The 19,412-nt window shown below is 34.3% G+C and overlaps 1 protein-coding gene across 1 annotated transcript in view; it reads left to right on the plus strand.

The window, feature by feature from the left end:
• CDC40 (cell division cycle 40) overlaps positions 1 to 19,412 on the plus strand; it is a 40,005-nt gene that overhangs the window by 8,173 nt on the left and 12,420 nt on the right. The window contains exons 2-8 of the mRNA XM_069487681.1: positions 4,069 to 4,155; positions 9,581 to 9,710; positions 12,201 to 12,284; positions 13,926 to 14,065; positions 15,270 to 15,366; positions 16,667 to 16,806; positions 17,631 to 17,705. Of these exons, the coding sequence (XP_069343782.1) occupies positions 4,069 to 4,155; positions 9,581 to 9,710; positions 12,201 to 12,284; positions 13,926 to 14,065; positions 15,270 to 15,366; positions 16,667 to 16,806; positions 17,631 to 17,705 (753 nt within the window). The remainder of the gene's footprint in view (positions 1 to 4,068; positions 4,156 to 9,580; positions 9,711 to 12,200; positions 12,285 to 13,925; positions 14,066 to 15,269; positions 15,367 to 16,666; positions 16,807 to 17,630; positions 17,706 to 19,412) is intronic.

Consider the following 19,412-nt stretch of genomic DNA (forward strand, 5'->3'; position numbering starts at 1 on the left):
AGGCTTTGAATATTGAGAGGGAAAAGCATGTTGTTTTTGTGCAGTTTAAAAAATTGTATGTGATCTTTTTTAACTTTATGGTATTGGATTTCCCATTGGACCCTATGCAAGATACTATCTCTAATCAGTGAAGATTCTAGTATATATCCAAGGATGATATATATTTGTCATCTTTTAGATGACCCAGCATTTGAATCCCCTTCCTTAAGAGTCTTAATGTGAAGAACATTCCTGTTTGCCACCCACCTCCAGAAGCTGAAAACCCAGATTCTCATTCTTCTGGCTCCCTTTCAGCTAAGAGTCAGGACTATAAATTGGAGTCAGCCAAACAGATGCACCCATCTATGTTTTCTAATCTGAAACTAATCCACAAAGTAAGGAAAGAGGATTTTAAGGTGGCCAACATTTTCTAGTTTCTCAGGCCAGTACTTTCAATAGCAGTATCCAGTGGCAGCCATAGCAGTTTAATAATGGTGTTCATTACTGGTAAACTGTTGTCCTCACTGGATTGGCCGTGTCATGATTGGTTTTGAATTGTGATTCCATCCCTTTATTTCTGGTTCTCCACCCTTCCTGGCAATTCTAAGAGAAACTCATAAGGATTCAATACTGTTGAGTCAACCTGTTGTTTGCAGCCAAGAACCCTGACTGATATACCTAGTTAATCTGCCAATAATTTTTGTTTGTTACCAGTTGGGTCTCTTAAATGTTGTTCATTGTGGTAATTCATTTATTTATTATGTGAGTTATTGCCTGTCTCCTCCACTAGCATGTAAACTCCACAAAGACAGGTGTCTTTGTCTATTTCTATGGGCCTAGAACAGTGCCTAGCACATAGTAGGCACACAATCAATATTTTTGTTGAATGAATAAATGAATCTGAAGTTGCTGTACTTGTTTTATGAAGATGCCTGTACCCTGGCTACACTAAGAAAATAAAAAGATCAATTATGACTCCCAAATGTCCCAGCATCTCCAAACATCTATCACCTAGCACCCATTCTTATCTTTGTTATCTCTATTTCATCTCAGACAGAGCAGTCCTCTTTTTAGAGGTTAATCTTCCAACTGTATCCTGGATTCCATCCCCTCTTACCTCTTTTAAGATAACCAGACCTTTGAGTATCCCCTTATTCTTGTCATGTGTTTCTTCTTGCTGTCACCTTTCCTCTAGCCTATGATTGACTATATCTTTGACTTAGTCTTTCTTAAGGAGGAAGAGAAACTTAATTTTACCCTGAAAATCCTTCAGCCTGACACCCTATCTCTTCTTCTGTTTTTTACCACCAAATGTCTTCAGAGTAAAAAATTATTACTGTCTTGTTTTTCTAAGTCCTCATTTATACCTCTACCCCTTGCAACGGGCTTTCCATACCATTCCTCACCACCAAAGTCACTCTGGCAAAGGTTTTTTGTGATGTAATTGCCAAGTCCAATAATCTTTGGTCAGCCTTACCCTATTTAATTTCTATGTGGATTTGGCTTTTCTTTCTTCAATTTAATTTAACAAATATTTATTGAACATGTGCTGAATGCCCTGCATTCTAGTAGGCAGTAAGGATATAAGTAAAAGTCATGTGCAACAAATAATATATCAGAAGTACTCTCAAGAGTACAACATTCCTTGGGTCTGTGGATAAAAAAAGCAATTTTCCCGAGGCAGGAGGAGGGATGGTATCAGGGAAAATAAGATGACATACTATCAGATAATAAAGGAAATGCCTAAAATACAAGGCAGTAACATTGCCTACAGCACAGAAAGCATCAAAGTTCTTGCTATTTTAAAAAATCAGCGGTTAGTCTAATATAGCAAAAGTGCGGGTGTATTAAACCAGATAAGGAGGTATTATAATAGACCAGGCAAGATATAATGAAGCCCCAAACTAGCTGGGCTGTGGAGAAGGGAGGGTAGAAGTGTGGTTGCTGGAGAAATATTCAGAGGTAGAATCAGCAACATTTGTTAGTGAAAGTGCCTGATTTGTTGGTGAAGGTGGAGCCATGAGGAAGTGATATGTTGTTTTGGGCATAGCGTAGTGTTTTGTGCTGTGGAACATCCATAGAATGAAGTTGAGTAGGCAGTTGGATATGTGGAGCCAGAGGCCAGGAGTCTAGTCAAGGTGCGATGTTACTTTGCATTGTCTTTGAATTGTGTGAAACGATGTATCTTACCACCAGCAAGAAGCCAACAGAATAAAGATAGTGATGTGAAAGGGTCTGATTGTACATTTGCTTGTACAAAATCCACCTTGTATGGCTTACATTTTAGTGGGGGGAGATAGATAATAAACACATATGTCAGGTGATGATAAATATTATGGTGAAAAAGCAAGGTAAGGGGAAAGCAGAAAAAATGAGCAGAGACTTAAAAGGAGAGAGAATAATCATGTGGAAGAACATTCCAAAAAGAAAGAACTATTAAGTGCAGAGACCCTGAGGCAAGATTGTCCTTTAGCTTATTGCAGGAATGCAAATGAGCCAGTGAGACTAGGGCAGAGGGAGCCCAGGCTTAGTGCTAGGTGAAGACAGAAATTGAAGAGGGTAGAGGGCAGATCAGGGAGGGTAAAATCCTCAACCACTTAGACTCAACTCCCTCATTTTACAACAGCGATTTTATAATGCCAGCTTTACTGAAATATAGTTTATAGATGATATATGACTTCTTTAAAATTTTTAAAATATAACTTGAATGTCTTCACTAAAGGAAAGATATAATCAAATAACATGTTTTTAATGTGTGAATACTCAGGCAGGATAATACAGAAAGATAAAAATACCCCTTAAAACTACCCTAGGGAACCATGCCTACTTTCGTAGAACAACTGGTAATGGGCCTTGTAGGCCTTTGTCAGGCTTTTAGTCTGAGTGGGGAAGCTACTAGGGGTTTATAGCAAAGGAGTAATATAATCTAATGTTTTGAAAAAATTGCACCGTCTCCTATGTGGAATGAGGCTGTGGGTTGGCAAAGGCAGAAAGCAGAAGACCAGTTGAGAAGTTATTCCAAGGTCAGTCTCAGTGGCTCACACCGGTAATCCCAGCACTTTGGGAGGCCAAGGCAGGAGGATTGCTTGAGGCCAAGAGTTGGAGACCAGCCCGAGCAACATAGCAAGACCCCATATCTACCAAAAAAAAAAAAAAAAAAAGCTATTCCAATAATCCAGATGCAAGATGATGAGTTTGACCAGGGTGATAGAAAGAGGGTGTGAGAAGTAGATGAATTCTGGATGTATATGGAAAGTACAAGATTTGATGATGGGTTGGATATAGAGAGTGAAAGAAAGAGGAGTCAGGTATAACTCTAGAGATTTTCACCTGAGCAACTGTAAGGATGGAATTGTGATTTAGATAGAAAAGTCTGGAAGGGTTCATTGGGGAAGGGTAGACCAGGAGTTCCCTTTTGGATATATTAAATTTGAAGTATCTGTTAGATGTCCTGGGAGTCTCAAATTCAGAGGGGAGGTCCAGGCTAGAGTACCAATTTGGGAGTTGTCATATTTGTAAGTGATAGGGTCGTGCAAAAGATAGACTACCATGATTCTTAAGTGGAGATGAGATTTTTATGTCTGTTAAACTGGGGAATGAATTTAAGAAGGTTGAAACATTGACATAGATTATAAGACTTTAGATTTAGAAGATTCAGGCCTTGCCACTTCCTTTTGTTTCCTCTGCAGTAGCTAACCAAGCGCCATATGTTTATATATCTGATATGGTTTGCTGAATAAAAAAGGAGTGCTTTTCTGAATTTGGCACCGGAAGATCAGGTGTTTTGAGCTAATAAAAAGGAAGAGTTGGAATCTCTTAAATTTATGACTTTGAGTAGTACTAACTTATTAAGAAATTTTTAATAAAGTCAATATTTTGAAAAGAAAAAGTTTTTAATATATTTTTAACCTCTAGAAATAATTATATACGTTACTTTTATTAATCTTTGATTATTAGAATTATTAATCATATGGTACTGATGTAATAATCATAAAGTTGGCATTAAAAATGGCCGTGTGACTTTAATGTGGCTTCTAAAACAAAATAGTCACTTATCAGATCTTTAATATTCATTTGGTTTTCTTTTAGGAAGATTTGGAGACTGGAATTCACCTTGACCCTGCTGTAAAAGAGGTTCAGTATAATCCTACCTATGAGACCATGTTTGCTCCTGAGGTAAGAAAACATTTAATTTAGATTCTGCCTTTTACTAAAGTATTTAAATTATACATAGGTAGATAAACGGTTGGTGAATTTTAAAAAGCTTTCTCAGGAAAGCATATTACTTAAGCTTTTAGAGAATAGATCCTTCTTTCTCTAACTTTCATGAGGATGCTTTTAAAAATTCACTAGCTGCTTATCTACCTGTGTACAAATGTCTGACAACATGGAACTATGTCTTTTGAAAAAGAAAATCTGAAAATATCTGATTCTTAGATGTGAACTTAGTTGACATCTTCCTCTCAGTGTTGATGATGGAATAGTATAAATTAGCCATAAAGGAAAAAATTTTGGTTTGTTAACATCAATGTCTAGTATATTGTGAAACATCTAGTTACAGATGCCTCTGAAATGTTGTACTAATCCATTGCTGGGAAGTAGTCGCAGTGTTTGATGCCTGCTCTGACTAAAATAAAGTATTGAGTTTTGGGTTTGTTTTTTTTTTTTTTTCCTGGTGATAAATGATAACATTTTTTAAAAATGGAAGGAAAAAAACAGAAAAGGTGAATATTATTCATTTAAGAAAGTCTTTGAATATTGTCTGTTTAGGAAAGTTCATAGAAAAGATTAAATTTCTAGATAATTTGCCTTTTAAAATGGGAAAGAATGCTTGATTTACAAAATAGAGGTGCCAGAAAATAGTAATTATAAAACAAAAAAATAAGGCTTCTGTAGCAGAAGCACTTTAAAGATGGGAGTAAGGAGCCATATCTTATTGCATCTTGGTGGAAAATGAGGTACTTTTTAATATTTTTCATTTTATAATGTAAGATCATTGTCCTTTTTGTGACATATCAGAGTCATAGAACTACTTCGTATAGTATTTTGCCTGCCTAGGTTTCTATAGTCACTTAAAAGATGGCTGTTGAAGTGTGTAGCATATCCACAGGTGGCAATGCTCCTGTTTAGACAGTGCTCCAGCTGTTCTCTGGGTGTGCACTAGCAAAAAAATCTTCTTGTCATGCTCTGAGCCTGGAGTACATTTTAAATTTTATTCCATTGTTTCTTAAATCCTTGTAACTTATTGAACTTGTAGGCTGTTTCACATCCCTTGGCCCCATTTTAGCCAGCCCATTGAAGAGAGGTTGTATATTATATATATGCTTCATAATTTTTTAAATGGAAAGTACTTCAATAAAATATAGCCACTGAATTCAGAAAACAAATTTTTTAATTTGAAGTACTGTGATATATGACATACTGATGTCATTTTATTTTCTGTGAAGTCTGCTTTTCTTAAATTTTTAAATCCTCTGTATAACTAATATAATACATTGTTAGGTAATTACAGTTTTCAGAACTTTCAAGAAAAATTTAAACGGTCAGTTGAAATTTTTTGTGGTGATATTGACAAGACAATAGGCCTATCATTCTCTTTGTGGGATTATCAATCCTTTAATGTTCTGTTCTTTTCCCTACTGTTAGAGAGCCTCTCATTAAATATATAAGCTAGTTTATGTTAGGAACACTGTGATACTTATTAACATTTAAGAAAGGAGCAATGAGATTTAAAAGGGAACCAAAATCATAATTTTTCCTTGTTGCCAAATGAATTTGTCTGTGACTTAACAAATTATGAACTTTGTGTTCTGTGGCTAGAATCTGTATCACTTGGCAAAGGCTGGAAAATTATTACCAGAAACTTTGCTAGATTACATTCTAGTTCCTGTATTTTGAGAATCTAAATGTCAGAAACAAGATATAATCCCTCTTCTCAAGCTAGTATTTACCAGAGAGGATGTGTTAAGTGTATTTTTCTTTAAAAGATAGAAACCAGACTATTTCCTGTAATGCCTCTAAAGTACTATTAAGTTTAAGGAGAAATTGCATCAGATTGTAAATATTACCAAAAAAAGTTCCCTGAAAGAAGTAGTATTTGAAATGGGCAATACAATCCAGGTTAAGAACATGAGATTTTTAGTTAAGCAGACTGCTTGTTAGCTCAGGAGTAACCTTGGGTGTTCTTAGTTTTCTCATAGGTAAAATGAAGATAATTTCTACTTTATTGAGTTAAAAAAATAAATGAGATAATGTACGATGTGGTCAGGAAACTCTGGCACAAAGTAGGCATTTAACAAAGAGTAGCCCTTGTTGTTATTTACATTAATATTATTGGCACTGATGGTAAGGTAGGCTTTTATGAGGAAAAAAATCGAGGCAGAAGGGAACAGGATGAGCCAAGTCATAAAAGATCTAAAGAACAGGAATGCCTTGGTCATTATCAGTAAGGGAGAATGGGGAAATAAGACTAGAATGGTGCTTTATATAATATTGCACAGGGCCAAGGTGAAAAGTTTGGTCTTGATTTAATAGATGATAGATTACTGAGGTTCTTAAATGTGGGTGTGGCGTAATCAAAACTGAGTTTTTAGGAAGATACATTTAGTAAGAATTTGCATGATGAGAAAGAACAGGGATAGAGACTAATTAAGTAAAAACTATCAACTATCATTTATTATTATATACCAGGCACCATATTGAGGGATTTACATATCTTATCTCCTGTAGTCCTCACTACAACTTTATGAAGTAAATGCTTGTATTCCTATATTACAGTGAGGATACCAAGTTTTCTCAGATTTACTGCCAGGAAGTAGCATATTTGGAGATTTTAGTCCAGATCACTCTTAATTGTCTCTGTAACGAAGACCTGTTTGAAGGCCATTGTAGAGTTTGCAGGGTTACACCGTATGCCTTTGACTTAGCTAGTTCTGAAAATTAACTGAATTGCTTATTTTATTTTATAAAATACTGTTTCTCTCTCCCAACCAAAGACTTTTCCTAAATAGTCTACCTAGTTATCCAGATAAATTTTCTCAAGTTATGGATAGAACTTAAAGACATAATAGCCATTGTTTTAGTCTAGTGATTTTCTTCATTTCACTCAATTCTTTTTGAATCTGCTTCGAGAAAAATGTATTAATTAGCTTCTCTAAAGTCATAAGCCCATAAGTCTCAGGAAGAACTCTGGACTCCTTAAGGTAATAGTACTTTTGAAAATAGAAAAAATACAAAAGAGTAAAAAATGCTAGTTACTATTAAAAATCTGGCTGTAAGTGCTGCTATAAATATTAATGCTAGAATGAACTTTAGAAATCATATATTAATAGCTCAGATCTTTTATTTTTTAGATGAGGGAAACTGAGGCCCAATGTCATAGAAACAGCACTAGTGAAATTGTCTTATGCCAGTAATATTTAAACTGTGCTTATGTCTGACAAGATTAAAGTATTCTGCTGATAAAATTGGATTGTGGGGATCTTTTCTTAATTTCCAGGAAATAATCAATAGACACTTCTCACCTTAAAATTTATTTATAAATTTTTTAAACATTGATGACTGCATTAAAAATGAAAAATTAACTAAAAATCTAGTATAATATTATTGATTCAATAATTTGGGGTTTTTTTCCTATATGTGAACTTGCAGTTATGATTTTATGTAGTCCATTTTTACTAGTATAAAGTTTCTTAGCTCTTGTGATATTATAATATACTGCTAAGATACTAACTCACCAGTACTGTACCTACTGAAGACTTTTGAGGACCACACCCTTGTAATTCCAGATCTCTGAGAGTTATTAACCAACATCTTTACAAGTTAAAAATGCTTTTCTCCCAAGTCTATAAATATATCACTACTTAACTTAGTTCAAAGATACAAGGATACTTACATAATCTGAATTAGTACTTATATGTGGGGTTTTTTAGTGAATTTTTTAAAATTGACAAAAATTGTGTATATTTATCTTGTACAACATGATGCTTTGAAATATTATGCATTATATTATGGAATGGTTACATTGAGCTAATTAACATACATTACTTCACATACTTATTTTTTGTGGTAAAAACACTTTATGCTCTCAGTGATTTTCAAGTATACAATACATTGTTATTAACTCTGGTCACCATGTTTGTACAATAGATCTCTTGAACTTGTTCCTGCTATCTAACTGAAATTTTGTGTCCTTTGACCAACATCACTCAGTGTCCCTCTGTCCCCCACTCTAGCTCCTGGTAACCACCATTCTACTCTCTGCTTTTATGAGATTGACTTTTATATTCCACATATAAGTGAGATCATGTGATATTTGTCCTGGCACCTGGGTTAATTTACTTAACATGATGTCCTTTAGGTTAATTTATGTTATCACAAATGACAGGGTTTCCTTCTTTTTAAAGGCTAAATAGTATTCCATTGTGTTGAATACCACATTTTCTTTATCCATTTATCTGTTGATGGACATTTAGGTTGATTCCATATCTTGGCTATTTGAATAATGCCGCAGTGAACATGGGTGTGCAGATGTCTCTTCAACATACTGATTTCATTTCCTTTGGGTATATACTTGGTGGTGGGATTGCTGGATCATGTGGTACTTATATTTTTACTTTTTTGAGGAACCGCTATACTGTTTTCCCTAGTGGTTGTACTAATTTACATTCCCACCAGCAATGTGCAGAGTTCCTTTTTCTCATCCTCACCAACATTTGTTATCTTTTTGATTTTCGTCTTTTTGATAACAGCCATTCTAACAGGCGTGAGTTGATGTCTTGATTGTGATTTTAATTTGCAATTCCCAGATGATTAGTAATGTTGAGCACTTTTTATATACTTATTGGCCATTTGTATGTCTTCTTTTGAGAAATGTTGAGAAACTGTGGTCCTTGGCCCATTTTTAATTGAAGTATTTGTTTTCTACCTTTTGAGTTGTTTTGAGTTCCTTCTATATTTGGGTATTAAACCCTTATCAGATATATGGTTTGCAACATTTTCCTCCCTTAAATGTATGCATTTTATGTAAGGAGGTTACAATTGTAATGGACAATTACAATGTGTACTTCAAAATTATTTTAGCTAAAAACTGTTAAATACCCATACCTAATTAACTTGAAAATATATATATTCATATATGTTTTATATTCACTTATATATTGTTATTAACTGTTAAAAAAAATCACTCGAACACAAATTTCCCCCTAAACTTAGTTAACACCCAAAACTCGGAATGTTTGGAAGTCATCAGTTTTGTGTGTTTGTCTTATATACTTTTTAAATTTTGTTTTGTTTTGAGTCAGAGTGATGGGAATGTAGTAGCCAATACCACGTGTGGCTACTGAGCTCTTGATGTAAATAGCCATATATAGATTTGCATGCGGTGGGTTCCTTTCCTTCTGTTCCATGGACTGACAAACAGTGCTAATCAGTCATTGCCCAATTGCACTGAACCATGTGAGGCTAACATGTTCCCAAATAGGTCAATTGGCCCTTGATAATTTAGAGTTGAAGATATATAGTTCAGTAATTCTAGCTTTCGTGTACTCAGAACTTATGTTTTTCTTTCTTTCTTTCTTTTTATTTTTCTTACAACATTCAGTTTGGACCAGAAAATCCCTTTAGGACACAGCAAATGGCTGCCCCTAGAAATATGCTTTCTGGATATGCTGAACCAGCTCATATCAATGATTTTATGTTTGAACAACAAAGAAGAACTTTTGCCACATATGGTAAGGTGGTAAGACTTAAATAGTTTCAAGTTTGGCCTTTTTAGAAGTATGGGGGTGGGGGAGAAAGAGAGAGAGAATCTACTTTATCTTACGGCTTTTTAAATTTGTTAACCTAGATTCCTTCAAAAAGGGTAGTGTGCTGCCTTATACACATCCATAAATATTTATATACATGGGAAGGTGAACTAATGTTTTTAGTTGTCATTTTAAATCCACTGTGATTTCTGAGTACTGGAAATATTCTGTGATCTTAAAAATAGAATGTTCTTTGTTGTACTTGTAATGAACACTTGTTATTCCATGTCCATTACATGCAGACTGCTCTTAAAGATGGTAAATGAAAGGATAGTGTTAAGAGGTTACTTTTTTATCTTATTATATGCTACTTAACTTTGTTGCTCAGATCTTATCTCCGAAATGTTTTCTCTTAATCACTGAGGGGTATCAGGAAATAGAATAGTCACAAATTCATTGTGTAAAATAGTTATATCCTATCAGTGGTGGGATTTTAAAAAGTTAATGTGCATGGAAACTGGTTTTAAGAGGATTATCATATATTAGATGATGTTTCACTGTGTATAAGATTATAATTGGCTTACACAGTGCCAAAAGTTGCAGCTCAGACTCTATAGCACTCAAATCACCCGAAAGAGTTCATTGACACTTCCAGTCCGATATGATGGTTACAAATGCATTGTACCTATTGCTTGTGTAAAAGGTACCATGTAAATCTAAAATAAGTGCAGCATATAAAAATCAACTCTATTGCGTCACGAATTTATTATATTCTGGCCTATAATAAAACAGACTTTTAAAGACTTTGCTTGTTTTCTTGGACTCTAGGAGGGCCTTAAGCGATAATATAGTTAAGTCTTTAAAGCAAACAAAACAGAAAAAAAGCCCAATTAAGTTTATACTGATACCTAATTCTGCTTCTTTTTTTTTTTTTTTGAGACAGAGTCTCGCTTTGTTGCCCGGGCTAGAGTGAGTGCCGTGGCGTCAGCCTAGCTCACAGCAACCTCAGACTCCTGGGCTTAAGCGATCCTACCGCCTCAGCCTCCTGAGTAGCTGGGACTACAGGCATGTGCCACCATGCCCAGCTAATTTTTTCTATATATATTTTAGTTGGTCAGATAATTTCTTTCTATTTTTAGTAGAGACGGCGTCTCGCTCTTGCTCAGGCTGGTCTCGAACTCCTGACCTCGAGCCATCCACCCGCCTCGGCCTCCCAGAGTGCTAGGATTACAGGCGTGAGCCACCTCGCCTGGCATGGTCTGAATTTTATATGAGCCCTGCAAAGTCTCATTTTTTTTTTAAAAAAAAGTCACATACAGAGTATTCTGTACATCAAAGAGATGAAAGATTTAAAAAAATAAAAAAAAAACAACTCATCGTATTTGAACCTGTGATTTCAGAGATTCTACTCCAAAGCTTCTTTTCTTCTGTCAAGCTCTCTTCTCTGGCTAAGAACATATTTTAATGCAAGTCAGCCAATAGCCAGGTGGTTGGTTCTATTCTAGCATATCAGGAGGGTGAGTTGATCACTCACATCCTTAGCTTGTTTGAAAAGCATGTTCCGTGACAAATGTTTTTCTGTTCCCCAAAAGCAGTACCCTAAAATCTTTACACGAAAAATAAAAATGTTAAATATATCTAATAAGTTGTGCCCTTTATAGACTTGTACTTTTTATATATTCCGTGATTATTTTTGTGGATTGCAGGTCATAGACTGGTCAATGATCCAACTCTCTTGTGAATATGCTGGACCGATGTAACCAAGCATTTATTGTGTTTGTGTGAAGAAAAACTGATTTGAGTTAATTTAGATAAGCTTTCTTTCCTTAAGTTCCCATAGACCACTGTAGACCACATTTATATGTAGCCACATACTCTATAACTGAAGGAGTGTACTATTAGATGTCCTTACCTCTGTTACTAAGGAAATATGAAGAATGACTTATGAAGTAGAAATATTTTAAAGATGGGAGGGAAGACTCCTTACTGAGAAGGAAATTTTCAAAATAATAGATAGGTTTTATGTAATTCTTCTTACCCTATTTCCCTATTTCTTTTTTTGTTATTTAATAGTTTATATAATTTGATAAACTTAGCCCTGAAATATCCATTACCAAAAAGAAACTAAACTCCTGAAATGTATAATGTACGTATATTTTTAAGCTCTTAGAATATTTAAAACTAAAGTTTGATATCTTGGCCAGAGAAGCTCTTAGTAATGTAATATGAACATGCTAGATTTATTCTATAAGATAATTCTTACTCTGCCGAAGTCATTCATAGTCCAGCCTGAAATTTGGGCTAGTTGTTCTAAATATAATAGAAACATAGCTCAGGAAAGGAGGATTGGTCCTAAGTTAAAGAGACCATTTTTGACATCTAGAAAGGAAAATGTGAAATGAGTATGTTTGTGTAGTAATAAAATTAATTATAAATGGCAAAATGGAGTCAATAATTTACACTTTTTTCTTTCAGGTTATGCGTTAGACCCTTCATTAGATAATCATCAAGTGTCTGCTAAATATATTGGTTCTGTAGAAGAAGCTGAAAAAAATCAAGGTAATTTATTTGACATATTTAATATCAAATATATATAACTATAATTAGTGTTTTTCAGATTGACATTAGACAGTAGGAAAAAGCTAGTATTTTATTTAGCCCTTGATTTTTTTTTTTTTTAAAGACAGCCTGTTGCCCAGCCTGGAGTACAGTGTTGTGATCATAGCTCACCGCAGCCTTGAACTCCTGGGCTCAAGCAATCCTACCTCAGTCCCCTGTGTAGCTGGGACTGCAGGTGTGTGCCACCATGCCTGGCTAATTTTTTGGTAGAAATGAGATCCTGTTATGTAACCCAGGCTGGTCTGGAACTCCTGGCTTCAAGATATCCACCTCAATCTTCCAAAGTGCTGGGATTATAGGTGTGAGCCACAGTGCCTCACCTCTTGATTTTGTTTTTTAAAGTTAAGACAATAGAGTGATACAGTTTAGAGCAATAATAAATTATAATTAATGTATAGATAATTCTGGCAGTTGAGTTCCTCTCAACACTAATGTCAAGCTACATTTTAACAGAGCAGAAAAATTTTATTTTTCACGTCTGTGAAGATTGTCTTTGAAGGATTGCTTTGAAGGCTGAGTTTGAATATGTGTTATGAAATATGTTTTTGCTCATATTCATTTTGTATTTATTATAATAAGGCAAAGCATCATACTCACTTGTCACAAAGCTCATCAGCCCATTGGACTGTTATCCATAAAGCGTCATTAAAAAAAGAATGTGCCGGTTGCATGGGACACTTCTACTCAGTAGCTATAGACCCTATATGATCAAGCTGCCTTCTGTGTATGAGCTAGATTATTGTTAAAATAGAATTTAAACAAACTATTGTCATGAAGCATAGCTTAAAAGAAACTGATTAGAATTAATATAAGTAGACTTTTCTTCTTTACATTGGACCTCTGCAAGCCATATCTAAATGTAGCTAGATTCTTAGTTAACTTGTGCCCATGACTCCCATAAACCTTTCTTTTTCCAATTTAATGACTATGCCACCTCCTGCTAATCAATCAAAATCTCAACTAGAAAACTCCTCCTTCCTCTTTTATTTTACTGTTAACATTAATGCTATTAGAGGTGAAGTTTAGCTTGAGATCACTTTGAAGAAATACCAAACAAGGTTTTGTTTGATTTATATTGTTGCGTTACAGGTGAAATGAAGATAATTTACTAAGTACTTAGTGTAATTTAATTCCATTTTTAAATGATAAATTAAAGTTTATTCTTGCTTTCAAAGGTAGATTTATCATTATGTAGCAATACTGAGTTACTGGGTCTCTTTCAAAAAGTGGTAAAAATCCACTGATAACAGGTTTTTGATTCATTAAAAGGGTGGTATACCATTGTAGGATTACATATTTGGGTCTTTTCTTTGAATACACAGTATTAGAATTTGCAAAATATTGCATTTGTAGAAAGCTTCTTTCCCTAGAATGTTGAATCCCTTTTTATATAGCATGAGTTGGTGTATGTGTCAGATTCATACAGATTTTGGTTAGTTTTTTAATAAATCTTTGGTCATTTGAACAATCACCTTTCTTTAACCATATAAAACAAAGTTATATATATGCTGATATATCTTTAGAAAGTATACATATTTGTGATTGCGCTCTCTTTTTTTTTTTTTTTTTTGGTTAATATAGGTTTAACTGTGTTTGAAACTGGTCAGAAGAAAATAGAAAAGAGGAAAAAGTTCAAAGAAAATGATGCATCTAATATTGATGGTTTCTTGGGACCATGGGCAAAATATGTGGATGAAAAAGATGTAGCCAAACCTTCAGAGGTAAGCTTTGATGTTTTTCATTGTCAATTCAGTTGTATGCTCTGCCTCTATGAAGGATATCTATGTTAATTAATAAACTTGAGATGTCCTTAGAGAACCAAATGACTCATCACAATTTCTCTGCCTTAGTTCTTTAAGAAAATATAATAAAATTTCTTTGTTTTTCTTTATAATTGTTTACCTTTCTTGCTGATTTATTTTCTTTTGTACTTTCTTATTAAAATATAATAGTGAACAATGTTCAATAAAGATTACTTGATATTGCTATTAAGCTGCCATGGTAGCTGTTCTTCTGATACCAGACATTCGGATAGTAACTACAGAATCAGCGTTTCTATGATACTAGAAGTGATGGGAAGTTTTATTTATTTATTTAAAATTTTGAACAACTTTTATCTAAATTGTTTAAAATAATACTGCTATGAAGTTTATAAAGTAAAAGTACAGAGCTCTACCCGTTCCTTCCCCACCTTCTAATCCCACTGTCTCTATGAGCCAAGCATTGTTCTAGGTCCCAGGGATGCAGCAATGGACAAGATCAAGAAAAGCCTGTCCTCATGAAGCTTGCATTCTAAGTGTTACCTACATCCAGTAAATCTGTGTTGCCTATGTCCAGTATATCTGTATCTATAAAAACAAGTCAATAGATGATTTCTAAAATAAATAAATAGCAGCATATGTTTGTTTATTTTAGAGATGATCTGTTGACTTTGTTATTGTAGACAGATTTACTGCCACCTCATCTCCCTTCCACAGCTCCTCCCAAAAGAGTTGTGTCACGAATCTATAGTTGTTACTTATATCCCTGTGACTGTGTAAAAGCTATTTACTGAAGAACAACATTGTCTGATAAATTCAGTTTCTTTTTTGGTACTGGATTTTCTAATTGCTTTGTCTTTTCACTTGCATAATTAGCATAACATGTTGAATTTGTTTCTAAGTGTTCCAGAAAGATTAATTTTGTATAAATCAGTTTTAAAGTATTATCTAGTATTCATTATATGTTTAATGCCATTTCATAATCTATGGGAGAGGTAATCAATCTCTGCTTATGGAAGAGTCAAGCTTGTTATCCTGGGACACATACCCGTAAGCTATTGCTTCAGCAAAAATGTGGACCTTATCATGACGAATTTGTGACCAACTTTGAGCATGATAGGGTTCTAGAACATTCATTTTAAAGTTCACTCTTTAATTTCCTTAGGAAGAACAAAAAGAATTGGATGAAATCACAGCAAAGAGGCAGAAAAAAGGCAAACAGGAAGAAGAGAAACCTGGGGAGGAGAAAACAATCCTACATGGTAATATATTTTTTATACTTCTTTATTTTATGAAAATCTTTCATATTGCTCTATTCTCTGTTCAAATAATATTAATTAACTTTACCATCAGCTGTTATAAAATCATTATATTAAGAATAGTTATGTTGGACAATTTGTATCCCAAAGAAATTACAGCAGACTCTTCTGTGCACTAATAAAGGAGAGAGAATAGCATGATTAATGACAGCTGCAGATTTTTTTTTTGAAGTATTAATGAATATGAAAATGATAAAGAAGAAATTGAATGGTCCACAGTCTGTTCTTTCCTAAGACAAAGTTTACTCTTTTGCTATATTAATAGCGACCCAGTCATTTTAACTGTTTTTAACCTCGGCCAAATATTCAGATATTCTCACAGTTCATGACCATGACTAAATTATACTTGAAAAGGATAAACTTTGTTTTTCATGTGACTGATTGGAGATTAAGACTCTCAATGCATAGTCACCAAAATAAATTATAAATAGTCTACAATGTACCTGTTCTTTAATAATTAGTGATATTTAAGAAATTATGTAGTGATTATTTGAAACTGTCAAGTATAATTCAGCACTGATAATGTTAATTGTTCTGTTGTTATGTCATATCAAATACTTAGATTTGATGATGCCATGTTGGGTTCCTCAAGTTTATTTTATCTGCAAGGAGTCTATTCGCTATTATGGTGCTTAAAACCATAACAATAACAATAACATAATAATAAGAGCATTTATTGAGTACTGACTCTATGCCAGGCATGCTGCTAAATGCTTTATGTATACTGTGTAATTTAATTTCCACAGATGACTTTATTGTAAAATTTGTAGTGAAAGTGGAGAAACAGAAATGAAAAGAAACCAGAAAGGCATAAAAGAGGAAAGTAGGGGAAAAGGATAGTTGATATTTTTTGTTTTGTTTTAACTTCCTTCTTATCCTGTTTTGCTTCTGATTCTTTACCAGTGACTCATAAGGCCCAAGTTTTATCTTTTCTTCCCTCACTGTAATTATACTGCAGTGAAGTCTTTATTATATATCACTAAAATGTGTAACTGAGTAATAGAAGTATAGATCTTATTTAAAGGTCTAATAATCTTGGGATATTTAGGAATTCCAAAATACTACCCCCAGTTGTAAATGATAGCAAATGATTTCAAGCAGCTAAATATTAGCTGACTCTTGAGTGTTATTACCTAAACCTTAATATAGCATAATATCCCTATGAATAAAATACTTCAAGAATATAGATTTCATAACTATGGCTTACATTTGTTCATTGATTTCCTTTGCCATCTTGTTTCAGTTAAAGAAATGTATGACTATCAAGGCAGGTCCTATCTTCACATACCTCAGGATGTTGGTGTTAATCTGAGGTCAGCTGTGCCGCCTGAAAAGTGTTACCTTCCCAAAAAACAAATTCATGTGTGGTCTGGACACACAAAGGTAAGTATAAGTGGCTTGTTTCTGTTTCCTGTAATGTTATAATAGTGAAGCCAACATAGTTTCAGCTATTGATGTGTAACATTCAGTATTTCTAGTAAAGATGCAAGGAAGTGAAATTGAAGATAAACCTGAGTTAGGCTCTGGATGTGCCCACACATATCAGTCACAAATGACTAATCAGTCTTCAAGGCCATCTGAATTGGTCATGACATAGCATTCATGGTTCAGTGTCCTGCCCCCTTATTGTAGCCCAGGCCTTCGCCGCAAGCTTCTGCCACATTCTGCTTCCTTTTTGGCACCAAATCAGTGAGTAGTGGGCTGGTACTGGCACCAAGTCTTCTGCTCAGCCTCAGTAATCTTGTGTTAGCTCTTGTGGTTATCAGACTTACAGAGATCAGATGCTCCCTGGTTCATAAACTATGGTAATGTTGAAACTAATGCAGAGACAAAATCATATGAAAACTTTTGGTATTGATATTCTTTGTTGTGTGCACTATTTCAACTGATAATTTCCAGCTTTTTGCAAAGACCAAAGGGACTAAGTAAAAGAAAGAAGAGAAGTGGAGGCATTAACAATTTGATTAACTGAGGATTCCCTTGGGTGAGGAAGTCAATATTGAAGGTTAAAAAAAAAAAATCTTCAAAAGCTTAGTGTCAATAAGGCCTGCTCCTGGAATACTAATGAAGGTTCTTCTGGGGCATGATTTTTGGAATGAAGAAAAATAGCAAATTAGGTTGCTTAAAATATACTGTCTTTTCTTGATGCTTAATTTTAGCTGATGTTTAGAATGCTTCTAGTTGATAACTGTAATACCTTTTTATAGGGCGTCAGTGCAGTCAGATTGTTTCCTCTCTCCGGCCATTTATTGCTGTCTTGCTCCATGGACTGTAAAATCAAGGTGAGTTTTCAGTAACAGAATAGGAGTGCTGCAAAGCTAGTTCTTTCATTAAATCCGTTCGGTTAATTATAAATAAATTTGAGTTTGTTAGGCAATTAGGAGCTAATTATTTTCTCTTAGGCTCCATGAATGCAGCGATTTATGAACTGCTTCCAAACATGTAGATTCAAATATGACTCTGTGGTTCGATTGGCTAGGCTCTTTTTTAAGCATAGACAACTATTAGAATGTAATCCAGTAACTTTGGCTTTAGACACTAAATATTTAATCACTAATAATGCATTTTTATAGAGATTTTGGATAGGTAACTGAGTTCATTTGTTTCTCTGAACCTTACGAGGTAGAGAGGACACATGATAGAAATCCTATTTTTAGAGAGTAGACAATGTAATTCATCCTTTTTCTTCTAAGTACTAGTAGAGACCAAGTAGCAACAGCCCCAGTTCCCAGCCCCTCCTCCCACTTTTTCTATTCTCAGAAGCTCCACCTTTAGTTTCTGTTCAGCCATAGAATGTGTGGTAGAAAAAAACTCAGTTACCAATGTGTGCCAACTTGAATATGAAGAAAGCCTTGAAAAATTTTTTTAAATCTGAAAGGATAGTTCTTATCTTTTTGGTGTCTTCTCTGTGTTCAGACCGTTAAGAACTATTATGATGGTTCAATAAATACCAACTCTATAGTGCTCTTGGGGCTTGGAAAGTTGAATCATTAAAATTTAATCCTTTGTAAATAATTCATGGGTATTAACAACATATAAAGGCAGCTTCCTTTGATAAGAGCAGCATTTGTCTCTAACAGCTTAAAATGACAGACCAGCAGTTTGGAGTAAAAACCCTTATCTCCTTTAAACTTTTACTTTATATAGACCATGTTAATTGAGATGGTCTTTTCTCTGACCAACCAAGAAAGCATAGAATTTAGTTTAGTTCACTTCTATTAACATTTATTAAGTGCCTATTATGTGCAAGGGGCTGTGGGTAAAAAATTGTTAAGGCACTGTGCCTGCCCTTAGGGTGATCATGTTGTTATGGTATAAATGATTATTATAGAAGCAGACACAAAATACTCTGATTTCAAAGAGTAAGCATACTCAGTAGGAAGGTTAACTAAGTAAAAGGTGGGGGGCCGGAAGTGGAGTGTGTTTGAGGCAAGTGAATAGAATGAATCAGCACGATGCATGCTGAAAACTGCAACAGTTCTGTGGTTGCTGGAGCATAAAATCTAAGAGACTAAGAATGATTTCAGTCATGGCAAGAGACCAGGTCTTGGAGGTCCCCGGTATGCCGCAGTAACTGAGACAATGTCCTCTTGGCCTTGGGTAACCAGCAGATGCTTTCTGTTTCAGAACACCAGCAGCGCTGTGGAGGATTGGATTTGAGGCAGACAAAAATAGAGCTAGTTTTGAAGCTATTGTATTAATCTACTTTAGATGTGATAAAAATTGTGAGCCTATTATTTTACTCTATGTCATCATTTTTATATGGTTTCTATAATAGTTATTACTTCAGAAAAGTAAAAAGTCAGTATCAAAATATTGTATACATGGCAGTTTTAATAACATTTAATTCCTTTAAAAGCAGTTTGTAGTATTTTCATCATAGAAAATATATAAAACACAGAAAAGAACGATAAAAAATAAATGTCATCTGAATTAACTCCATCTATGGTTCTCTTTATATTTTGATGTAAAGATCTTTAAAACTCCTT

Source organism: Eulemur rufifrons, chromosome 15 (assembly GCF_041146395.1).
Source record: "Eulemur rufifrons isolate Redbay chromosome 15, OSU_ERuf_1, whole genome shotgun sequence".
Taxonomy (NCBI): domain Eukaryota; kingdom Metazoa; phylum Chordata; class Mammalia; order Primates; family Lemuridae; genus Eulemur; species Eulemur rufifrons.